Source organism: Eptatretus burgeri, chromosome 7, assembly GCF_056783735.1.
Source record: "Eptatretus burgeri isolate ZD-2024b chromosome 7, Ebu_testis_v1, whole genome shotgun sequence".
In the NCBI taxonomy this organism is placed as follows: domain Eukaryota; kingdom Metazoa; phylum Chordata; class Myxini; order Myxiniformes; family Myxinidae; genus Eptatretus; species Eptatretus burgeri.
The window spans coordinates 109,427,086-109,439,632 of record NC_140967.1 but is presented as its reverse complement, the minus strand read 5'-3'; the positions used below and the strand labels follow the sequence as shown (position 1 = coordinate 109,439,632).

Below are 12,547 nucleotides of genomic sequence, written 5' to 3'. Positions count from 1 at the left end.
TTAGTGGCATCCCACGAAGACCAATAATCCTCCAGAGGGCATCCTGATTCACTGAATCAAACTCTTTACAGAGATCAACATAAGTTGCAAGCAGCCCCTGCCAAAACTCTCATCTGCATTTGGTGAGGACCCGAAGAGCAAGGATACGGGCAATCGTTGACCTCTTTGGTGTCAGCTTGACTGCTGTGGATGCTGGTGCTCAAGCAGATGGTGGCAAACCCTATCAAGAATTATCCAGGCAAAGACCTTGCCTGGCACTGAGAGCACTGTCACCACTCGGTCGTTGTTGCAGTCTTGGCAATCACCCTTCCCTTTCCAGAGATGGACAACAAAGTCCCTCTTCCAGTCAGTTGGGATGATGCCTGTGCTCCAGGCAGAGCACAGAACTGCATGCAACATGAGTACAGCATTACTACCAGCCTTGAGAAGTTCAGCATGGATGCTACAGATCCCGCGAACTTTACCCCAATTCAACCCAATTGAACTATACGGGTTCACCGCACCCTGTGTTTCCACAAAATAAGGTGGACCACAGTTGATTGGAGGGTCAGCAATAGGGATAGTAACACCCCTGACATCCAACTCAACAGCTGGTGGATCAGCCTGGTGCAACCGCTCAAACTAACCGGCCCAGTGGGCCTTCACTTCGGACTCCTCTGTCAAGAGCCCACCACCCTTTACTCTAACGGCAGAACGCAGAGGGATGGGTTTGGATGAATGCAATGTGCGAATTCCCCTGTAAGCAGGACGAGAATCATTGACCACAGGTGATGCTCTACCCCCTCGCAGATTCCTCGCACATCGACCTTGTCTACCCTCAGCACATGTACAATTTTATGCCTCAATTTCCTGAACAGCTCAGCTCTGCCATTAAGCCTGGCCCTGCGACTCTCGTCAATGGTATCCATCCTTCTGAGGTCGGCAAAAAGCTCACTGGGATGATTGAGCCATTCGCGTATCCTGTGTTGGAATGGCGACCCGCCCAGGATTATGCCCAATATCCCTGGAGACTGCTTCGGCAGCACCAACGCTCTGTGCAGAGTATGGTCCCAATGGATGGGATGGACATTGGAGTCCCACACTAGAATGAGGCTTGGGTGCTGGCAATAGCTCACTTCCTTTTCAGAAAGACACTGAGATCTTTAACGTCCATCCTCTAACACTGGCAGATGGGATGCTCAGTTTAACTGATGCCTTGCCTTGTATGCGAGACATTAGGATGATGGTTTAGCACTGGGTCAGAATTCAAACCTAGGATGGACAGTTCGGAAGCAATTGTGCATAGCTCTAAGCTGTCCTGCTGGCCCAAATTGTTCATGATTATGAGGAACAAGACTGGGCCCAAGAGACTGCCATGGGCCACTCTGTCTCTCTTGAGAGAGAGTGCCTAATCTCATGTTTGGAATTGATGGCCTCCATCCATTGTTGGGAGAGCAGAAGGAGCCTGTCAAGGGTGGAGTTGACTGTGTCTGAATCTGAATTGATTCATCTGAGATCAAGTAAAGATTTGATGTCGACTGCGATGGTGGATTCCATGACTTTGCTTATAACTGGAAGTCAAGAGGACTGCAGTGAGGGGGATGTGTTTTTACACCATAGTTGTGTGTTGCAGTGATGTTGGCTGACCTCCAAATCGGTGGAAGGTGAATTAGAGCAAGTGATGGGCTGAACAGAGTAGAAAGAGGAAGTGCAAGAGCGGAAGAGCATGTTTTTCGGACACGTGCACTGATGCTGTCCAGTCTTGTTGCAGAATTAGAGTCGAGGGTTGCCAGAAACCTCTCCATGTTCTCAGTGCAACCGATACAGTATCCTGGAGCAATTGGGTATGAGAGGGTAGGGTAGGTAAAAGGAGTGAGGGGTTGGGTACATACTGTGTTTTATTCTTGTTGGCCTCACATTTCCCTTTATTTTCCATATTATCTTTCCCTCTTGTGTTATCACTTACCTATAGTTTGTTTCATCTGTGATTTACCTTGCATTATGATTTGCACTTGTTGTCTTCATCCAAACTCTTTCAGAGTTCCTCATCTTATTGTCATCTTCTTTATTTATTTTTACCCATGTGCACCTTCTGCCATACCACCCCCCCACCCCCCATATATCTCCTTTGTTTTCATTCTCTTGACCTTGCTCATTTCGCTGTTTCTGTTTGTGCCTCATGTCTTGTTTGCAGCTAGCCGTATGGCTGACGGTGCTAGCTTACTGGCAATTAAAGACCCTGTCCAGATGATACTTGTTCGAACAGACTTGGCTGGAGACACTGAACTGGTTTCTTCACACTGGTTGGAATGGCGGTCCGTTCTGGCCAGTCCAGGGTCAGGATGGAACACTGCCATAGAGCTCAAGGGGGTTGGTATGTCACGCTACGTCAATGTCGGTTGTTGCAACAGTATTTTAGAATTCCTCCATGTTTTGATCACTTTATTTTTGTACATTGTTGGTGCTCTGTGATACAAGCAAAACAAACCATTTTGGAAACCATTTTGGAAACCTTTGCATTTGCTTTATTGTAGTCACAGTTGTGTCTCTAGCTAAGACAGAAGAAACTAGAAGGGCACTCGGTGGCGTATACCTCTGTCATGCAATACCTGATCCAGTAGAACATATCAGGGCCAATACATTTTTGAGATATCATGCCATATATCGGTTTTGCCCTATCTTTGAATGTTGAAGAACTACTTTAACAATTCTCGGACCTGGATCCAGATTCGTATCGTCATCAAAATCGAATCGTCTCTTCCTTGTCACACACCCAACGTGTGCACCAACTTTTGTCCGAATCCGTCCGTACCTCTGCGAGATATCGTGCTGTCTTTCGTTTTTAGCCCAAGCTCTCAATGGTAAAGAATCACTTAAAAAAAATTCTAGTATACGGATCTGGATCTTCACTAAAATCTCATCAATTTGTCCAAATCCGTCCACAACTTTTTGAGATATCCTGTTCACAGATGTACAGACAGGGGTGAAAACATAACCTCCATCCACCTTCAGTGGTGGAAGTAAAATACTTCAAGGGTAAGAAAGAGTAAAGGATTGGAAAAAAATTATAGCATTGCTCTCGTCTTATTTTGCAATTTCTGGATTTCCTTCCCCTCACCCCTTCCCCTCTGCCCTCAAATACGATTTAGGGTCAGGGAAGAATGAGGTGGCAGAGGTTAAAAATGCAACTAATTGACTGTGGGGAAGTGTAGCAAATGTAGCGCTGCAGTGCCAGCCCAGAAGGAGAGAGCACGACTGCATTGAGGTATGGATGGACAAAGGCCTTCCAGACAAATTGGTTCCAATTATTCAAGGAAAGACTTTGAATGATGGTGGATGCCCAGTATACAGCCGATTGAGAATACCAGCTTGGTTATATGATCAGCCCAGGAGAGGCCATGGCTGTTAGTGAGGTTAAGAAATTCATGAACATGAACGTCTTCCAGTGGTTGGCCAAATAAATAGATAGGTGGGTTTGACCCGTCTTCCGAAGTGACAGGTTAAGACTGAGACAAGCCGGTAGGCGACGAGGGATTCGCTAGGATCGAAGCGCTGGATACGATGCTTTTCATTCTGACCGATCCACCGACGAAGATTCATTGCCAAGACGTATTGGTTCACATACAATTGTTCCTCTGCCTGGCAAGATTTTTCCTATTTCGTATTTTGCCAACTGGCACTCCTCATAAAAAATGACGGTAAATAGACACCCTATTTTTGAAGGACTACCATTTGAAAAATAATCAGTTTGCTGGTTTGTGCTGTGGAGCCTCATGTTGCACACACACACACACACACACACACACACACACACACACACACACACACACACACACACACACACACACACACACACACACACACACACACACACACACACACACACACACACACACACTCACACACGACGGAAAACCCGATACACTTCTCTCAATGCTCTTGTTTGACCACACCTCCTGAGCCACACAATATTTTTCAGAAGTCACGCCCACTTTCCTATGCCACTCCCACTTTTCATCAACCACGTCCACTTTCCCTAAGCTCCGCCCACTTTCCTTAGCCCCTCATAAAAATGACTGTGAATAGACAAAAGATTTTTGAAGGACTACCATTTCAAAAATAAAACCTCAATCAAAAACCGGCTCAAGTAAAATTTTCTAAATATCTCGAAGTGTTTAATTCTGAAGTGTCGCTTCTCTACATTCAAAACTGAAGGACAAGTACTGAAAATACTGTACGCGGTTTTCGGCCGCTGCACAGCAACAGGTGGTTGCGAGGCAACGAAATTCAAACGCGCACATTCCCAACAAATACTGCACATGTTGGCAAAGTTTCATCGAAATCGGTTCGCTGGTTTGTGCTGTGGAGCGTCGCGTTGCAGACACCACAGACACACACACACACACACACACACACACACACACACACACACACACACACACACACACACACACACACACACACGGAAAACCCGACAATAAGGGATATCTAGCATACAGTGTATAGAAAATCCAATTTGCAGGATGAGAGAACATCTTGCATTTGTCAGACCAACATCCAATCAATTCCAGATCAGTAGAGAGTGACACATGCTGTCTACCTGTTAGTGCAGTGGGATACTATATGACAATATGGTCTCACCTGCAATAAAGGAAGAAGATTTTGCAGAGCATTGAAACTATCATGCCTGGTGTCGGCTTCATGGTTTGGGTGGTGGGCTTGGGATCCTAGGATCCTGAGTTCAAATCCTGCTCGGCTGTTGAATTCATACCATGTGGTGTTGACTCTGTCTGTCAGCCTTTCGAGTTCAGCAAAATGAGTGCCAGCTTGCTGGTATACTGTGTCGAAATGGCGACCCGTCCAGGATTGTGTCCAATAGCCAAGGAGACTGCTTCGGCAGCACCAATGCTCTGCACAGAGTATGGTCCCCTTGGATGGATGGATGGATTGGAATGATCATTTATGGAAATGAAAAACAATACTGGGCCCAGGACACTGCCTTGGGAAACTACAGCCTTCATTGGGAGAGGAGAGGCTTTCATTGATGGGAGCACATTGACTGTGTGTGTGGAGGAAGACGGAATGTGAGGTATGAAGGTGGCCCTGTCTGCCAAAGCAGTAAGATCGGCAACCAGTGCAGGATGCCAGACTGTGTTGAATGCCCAAGATATGTCCAGTTGGACAATCCTAACGTTGTTTGAAATTTAGAGATTCCAGCCATTTCTGAGAGAGGAGCAACAAGCATGTCCATATTTGTCATTGCAACACGTATGCAAAATTTGGTGGAGATTGGGCAAGCCCTGTTTTTTTTTTTTTCTATGATTTTCAGATGTACACACATACACACTCACATACACACACTCGCATACATATAATTCCCTCATTTAATATCAGCAAATACATCCCAACGCTTCACTGATGGGAATAGAGATAGAAGAGAAGAGAAGAGAAGACTAGACTGTGGAGGGAGGATTCCAGCAGATGTGACGCCCAGTTTCACGTCCATGTGAGAGATGACACACATTGATGAGTCACGCTGCCTGTGAAACTCTGGGATGGCAGTTTATAGCTGGTTCAGAATTCAAATCCAAGCTGGACTGATTAGAGCGAGCATGTGTACCTCTCGGCTATCCTGCCATGATGTGCCGTGACACAACTGAAAATATTTTTCACTCATTGTAATCATATTATTTATTTTGCCTTCCTTCCTCTGGTATCGAACCACGAGGTCACCATTGAAGCTTAAAGAGCCCGTGCCAAGTGGCTTCACGAAGCACTGCACGAAATGGTTGAATACACTTTTAAAAAACGAAACATTAAATTTTGTTTTGTACGTATTTATGCCGAAGTAACGGTTCGTGTAATGAAAGGAGATCTTACGAAAAGGGGAAACTGGGTTTAAAATATAATTTCACATTTTCATTGAGCGAGCCAATGCCCGACGTGCCATAGAACAACACGTGGCCAATGCACGTGAGTTGCCCATGAACTTTGTTCAAGTCAATTGATATAGTATTCAGTGATGGTGTGAATATTGTAGAGTGCTCGCCAAGTGGCTTAAACACTCAAGGAAGCACCGGTTGATAAGGGACGGCTAGCTTGGCAAGCGATTTGGCGATCGCCGATCTGTCATGTTAAACACCTCCCTGAGACACCCAAGCAATGTCCGAATTGGACAAGTAAACACTTGTTTAGCAGTCGGAACTGCTGTTAAGTTCAATTCTGGAGCTTCCTATTTGTAATTCGGCTTTGTTCAAGAGATTTTCGAGGTTATCGCCTGTGCGGAAATGAGATAAAGCCACGAATGCTGCCGTCTCCAGGTGTTTATAAGCATTGCGATGTAACCAGTGATTCTTCGGTATGATGATGAGGCATTCGATAATATGAGTGAGGTAAGTGGGGAAAAAAAAGATTCTCGTTAAGAAATCATTGCAGCCTTTTCAAGGTCAAGGCAATGAAGAGCAGGCCAAAAAATGGCAAATTAAGACTCCATCGACTCTCGAGGGACGGTGAGGTGTCCAAGGATGCACATGATGAAGGATATAATTAAATAATGCCGTTAATTATCTTCAAAAGGGGGTGTTTTAATTAACCAAAACACCCAATTTTCACTCTTGCACTTCCTTGGGGTTCCCTTAGTATGCATGCAAAGTTTCAGGCTGCTAGGTTTCATGGTTTTGGAGTTGTGGAGGGGGCACTGATACACTGACATTTATTCGTGCAGATAGTATGATTACTTTGAAGATTCTGTTGGGATTCTCCAATGACGATCCCAATGAAAAATTTGTTGTACTCCATTATTTGGCGGGGGTATTCACTGTAATTCGACATCATTATCTTGTCAAAACGAAGTTTTTGCAAGATATGTTAGTCAGCTTGTATGTTTTTTTTTATTCTTATTTTTTGTTTGTTTGTTTGTCTGTAATCACGCATAAAAAAATTCTGCAGAGCACAGTTATCGGAAATTTTTGTAACTTCGCATATCAGAGGCCTATAGAGGTCACTTTCAGGGCACAAAATTTTGAAGGTCAAGGTCACTTTGGCGCAAATCAGGGGAGTCGACGAAACCCTTATTTTTTGAGTAATTTTGATCGGATCGTCTTCAAACTTCATGGGAATATAGTTCATGGTCTGGCGCTCAGCTGATTAATTTTTGGTGGCGATTGGCCTTGACATTCATGGTTAGCTCCTGAGGTCAAACATATTTGACCCCAAGGTCAAATTTTCAAGTTTTAGGAACCATATCGTGTAGTACCTCAAATTGAACACCTCGATGAGTGCTTTCTAGATATGTCAAGCTTGAGACATGGTGACGTCATTTGGTGACGTTATGAGGCAAACGCATATTTTTCATGGTTACTCTGCAGAACGATTCTCATCGGAATCTCTCGTAGGCAGATATTCCTCAAGGAGTCGCTCCTGGTGGATAGCAGCTCTGTTCACCTCAGTGTGACCTTAAAGAAGTCACACGTGGTCACCTTTTGGCAAGATACGGGTCACCCTGCGGGTGACATTGGTTTATTTAAGATATCATCTTTTCAGAAATTGCAGGTATGCAAAATGAGAACCAAGAACAGACCCCAACAATGCCGATTCTAGCCTAATTTCCTTTATTTACTTGGAAGGATGCAACTCGCCAGTTAAAAATCGAACTACATGTGACTAAGCCGAAGAAGCCCCACGAGAGGGGTGGTGAATCAGAACGGAATGTGAACAGAATGTAACAGGTTTGAACGGAATGTGAACAGGTACCGTGAGGGTGCGGCGTCGAGTTGGAGTGGGCCTCTTGAGCTGCATAATTCTTAACAACAACGAATGGCATTGCTATGACAGGTGAATTGCCCTGCATGGAAATTATCAAATTATCTGTCCTCTTTCCCCATCCTTTCTCACACAGAATCGGAGAGTGGCGTGTCAGTTGGTGTGCTGGACTTGCGTCTGCAATTAGTTCCTCCTCTCGAGCAACCTTTGGATAGGGATGTGGTGAAGGCACAGGTTTGTGAAAAGCGGCCAACGATGACTTTCAAATGAGCACACTATTCATCCGTCGTGTTGATTGTGCGAACAGAATATGCAACACTGCCTGATGTTTGTGCCCACTTCCTCTCACATAGCTCGCGCTCGAACAGCGTCGCAAAGCTGAGCGAGAGCGCCTCTTCTTAGTTTATGCGAAGCAGTGGTGGCGTGAATATCTGAACATCCGACCTTCTCATGCCTCACGTCTTGTGAAAATATTTGCTCAGGTTATATTATAATCTGTCCTCCCACTGTGGTTGTGTTTGTTGACTTGGATTACCAGTGACATGATCTTCACACTTAATGATGTACGCCGTTGCGTTACATGGTACAGACTGCCGCTTCCTGTGGATGGTTGCTACCCCAGTCGCTTTAACAATTAAACATGTCCGGTTTGTCCTCGTGAACAAACCACCAAGGAGTAGCTCTAATGGATCAGGCCGTGCCATGGAATTGTACTTTTCATGGAAATGATAACAGATAAACCATCCAAGGAGTTGATTCACCCTTTGGGTTTATCACCTTGTAACTTGTGATCCATGTTCATCCTGTAACAAATTATTCGTCCCTCATTATGTTCATACAGTAGGTAGCTATTTCATTAACAATTCATTTGAACGATGTTTTCAGTTTCTTGCAGCAATGCCGTGATCACGTTAATGCTCTCCACGTTTGATAAAGAGGCTAAAGGAGGTCTGTTTTGCGACAGACATGGCAACAAGAAATTGTGTCATTACTCTTTCATTGTCCTTCTGCTTCACTTTGCCTTCACTTATCTAAAACCTTCATTAACCTCCGCCATCTTCGAAGATGGATGGAGGTTACTGTTTTCACCCCTTTCTGTTTGTTTGTTTGTTTGTGAACAGTATTTCGGAAAAACTCCTCGACGGATTTCGACGAAACTTGGTGGGGGGGGGGGTAGGTATGGTCCAAGCATCATGCCATTAAATTTTGGACTTGGTCCCCCCCCCCCAAAAAAAAAATTGTTGGAAAAAAAAAAAATTTTTTTTTTGCATTTCTACATGTTTTAAGTGATTTCCACCCCCCTCCAAAATTTTTTTACCCCCCCCCCCCAAAAAAATAGAGAATTTTTTTTGCATTTCTACATATTTTAAGTGATTTCCAACCCCCCCAAAAAAATTTGTTTGAGAAAAGAATTTTTATTTTTTGCATTTTTACATGTTTTAAGTGATTTCCTACCTCCCCCCCCCCAAAAAAAAAGAAAAAAAATTGTTTTTGCATTTCTACATGTTTTAAGTGATTTCCAACCCCCCCCCCCAATTTTTTTACCCCCCCAAAAAAAATTGTTAGAGAAAATGTTTTTTTCTTTTTTGCATTTCTACATATTTTAAGTGATTTCCACCCCCCAAAAAAAAAATTGTTTGAGAAATTTTTTTTTTTTGCATTTCTACATATTTTAAGTGATTTCCACCCCCCCCCAAAAAAAATTGTTTGAGAAATTTTTTTTTTTTGCATTTCTACATGTTTTAAGTGATTTCCAACCCCCCCCCAAAAAAAAATTGTTAGAGAAAAAAACATTTTTGCAACTATTTTTTTCAACAAAATTTCGATTTTTTATTTTTTATTTTTTATTTTTTTACATGTTTTAAGTGATTTCCAACCCCCCCCCCCCCCCCCAAAAAAAAAATGTTGGAGAAAAGAGCTATAGCTGTCAGCACTGTTGACATCATATTTAATGAATAAGATACAGTAGTACCTCTACTTACGAATTTAATTCGTTCTGGAAGTAGTTTCGTAACCTGAAACCTTCGTAAGTAGAGACGCCTTTTGAACGTAAATGCGCTAATCCGTTCCAAGCCCCGCAAAATTCGGACATTTTTTTTATAAATCATAAAACTGCATCAGAACATGAAACAAATACATGTTAAAATTAGATTACCGCACAATAAACATAAAACGAGAGGCACATAATGTAAAAAACAAAGAATAAAGGAAATAATAAAAATATTCATTTACCTTTTAACTGCTATTCTCGTTACTTTTTGGCCTCTTTGTTTACTGGTCCTTATCAGCAGTGTTTTTTGCCTCGCGTTTCGTGAAGAATTGATCCAATGACGTCTGCTTTTGCCAGCTTTTAACAATCCGTCGGAAATGCGCGAGGCAGACATCGTCATAGTGCGCGATAGCCCGACTTGTGAACACTTTTTCCGGGTGATTCTTTTCAACAAATTCCGAGACTTCATGGAATTTTCCTAAAATGTCTTTGATTTGGGCTGATGGAATAATGGCTGCCTCCTCCTCCTCCTCCTCCTCCTCCTCCTCCTCTTTGAACTCCTCCTGCACCGCGGTGTGTTGCATCACCTCCAATTCCTGCGGCTCCTTCGTCGAAAGCTCCTCGTTGTGCTCCTGAATCAGCTCGTTGATGTCCTCGTCATCCACCTCAAGACCCATGCCCTTTCCCAGCGAAATAATTTCGCCATGGCGAAGAACAGAGTGAAGTCCAGTCCTCCTTTTAAACTTCTCGAACCACCCACGCGATGCCTTAAACTCCTGGTGTAGTCCTTGCGCCGAATTTCCCTCGCCTGTATCCTCCTTCACGAGGTCAGTGAAGATGGCAGTTGCCTTTGCGCAAATTATGGCCTCTGTCACTGTGTCACCAGCGATCTCTTTCTCCTTTATCCACACGAGTAACAACCTCTCCATCTCATCGTTCACTGCCGACCTCCTCTTGGAAATGACAGAGAGGCCTTTGGAAGGAGCCGTAGCTTTTAGGGCTTCCTTTTGTTTTATTATCGTGCCGATCGTAGATATATTACGGCCATATTCTTTTGCGAGATCAATCAAACGCATCCCCTTTTCATACCTTTCTATTATCTCTTGCTTTGTTTGTATGGCCAGAAAAACTCTCTTTTCTTCTTTTCTCCTTGTCCACTTTTCTTCATTGCTTTCTTGGGGTCCATTGTGAATAAAAGTTACTGTAATCCACACGCGTACTGTACTGTAACACTGTCCGAGCAATTCATAGCGGGACCATAGACTGTATACAGTATAACTATATTTACAGAGCGGGACGGGGACACGAAGAGCATGCTGGGAAACACGCATACGCAAAGGGTTGCCAGGCAGATTTTAGGCGATAGCCAATGGCAGAGCAGCTACAAGTTTGTTTACGTTCGGGAAACTCTGGGAGCAGCGAAAAGCAGCGCGTACTGTACTGTATTTTTGACTTCGTATCCTGAAACGCCTTCGTAACTAGAGGCAATATTTTCCCGTTCAGGCGCTTCGTAACCTGAAACATTCGTATGTAGAGACATTCGTAAGTAGCGGTACCACTGTATAAGGTTCACTTGAGTGACCCAGCAGTATTGGTGGCGGAGGTTTTGCACTCTCCCGAGTGCTCCCCCTCTAGTTTCTCATGTTTTATTCACTGATATTAGGGTTTCTTGTTCCACTTACAGGATGAGTGTGGGGCCGTCCAGCCTGTATGTTGCATGGTTCGTCCCCTCCGTGCCGCGCGGCTTCTCGACTCCCCTCTACAGGCTGCACGCTTCGTGAGCTTGCTTGGTCGAGCTCGCCCGACCACTCTGGGCTACGCCAATCATTCCAGAGAGCGTTGGGCGAGTCGCCTGGCATTCCTTGCATGTGGTAAGGTGTGTCATTTAACATGCCTTTTGACCTATGAGAAAGCTTGTACGTACATGCATTACGTGAATAGCAATGACATTGGAAGCTACCAGTAGTACTGTAACATGATGGTAGACAAGTCAACACAGTGTATGGGATTGTTTAACAGAAGTTGAGGCTTGTGGGGAAACTAGAAGAGGCCAACAGCTTTGCAGACTGACATAGGGTAAAAGGGGAACAGGTGGACAAAAACCTGTGGACACATCACAAATGAGTTGGGTGGCAAGAAAGGAATAGAGGGAAATCAGCTTGGGGAGTGGGGGCGAGGGATGTTAATGGGGGCTGTTAGTGGATTTGAGTAGTGATCTATAGAAAACAGTCGATCAACCTGCTTCTGTAGGGGAGGGAGGAGTGAGAAGTGTACCTTGGGACTCAATCTGTTGAGAGATACAGTGGCTTGCAAAAGTATTCACCCCCCCTTTCAAAGTTTTCACCTTTTGATGCCACCTGAGCTTATTACCTTCACCACCAAAGTTGGACCGAGGTCATGTTTTCACCCCTTTGTTTGTTTCTGTCCAGGATAATCTCAAAAAGTTGCACGGCCGGATTCAGATGAAATTTGGTGTGCTGGTTGGGTGTGAGTGACAAGGACGAACTGATTCGATTTTAGTGAATATGCCAGTATGGATACTGGACATTTTTCAGGTGATTCTTCACTTTTGAGAGATATGGCCAAAAACAAGATGTAGCACGTTATCTCAAAATGTTATGGATGGATTCGGACAAAACTTGGTGGACACATTGTGGTGTGTGATGAGGACTAATCGATTCATTTTTGCTGAAGATCCGAATCTGGATCCGTGAATTTTTTTTAATGATTCTTCACCATTGAGTGATGGGGCTAAAAAATGATATCCAGGTTTCCCCGCTTCACGAACTTTCACGATAAAGAATTGTTTCATTTCAG

The 12,547-nt window shown here is 44.0% G+C and overlaps 1 protein-coding gene across 7 annotated transcripts in view; it reads left to right on the top strand.

The window, feature by feature from the left end:
* The window catches only part of CEP76 (centrosomal protein 76), a 41,686-nt gene that overhangs the window by 11,192 nt on the left and 17,947 nt on the right, over positions 1 to 12,547 (top strand). For 5 of the 7 annotated variants that reach the window (XM_085890272.1, XM_085890270.1, XM_085890269.1 and 2 more), the window contains 4 exons: positions 2,174 to 2,353; positions 7,877 to 7,974; positions 8,094 to 8,222; positions 11,415 to 11,606. In XM_085890272.1, the coding sequence (XP_085746398.1) occupies positions 2,174 to 2,353; positions 7,877 to 7,974; positions 8,094 to 8,222; positions 11,415 to 11,606 (599 nt within the window). The remainder of the gene's footprint in view (positions 1 to 2,173; positions 2,354 to 7,876; positions 7,975 to 8,093; positions 8,223 to 11,414; positions 11,607 to 12,547) is intronic. The other 2 variants (XM_085890274.1, XM_085890271.1) reach the window with 2 other exon arrangements.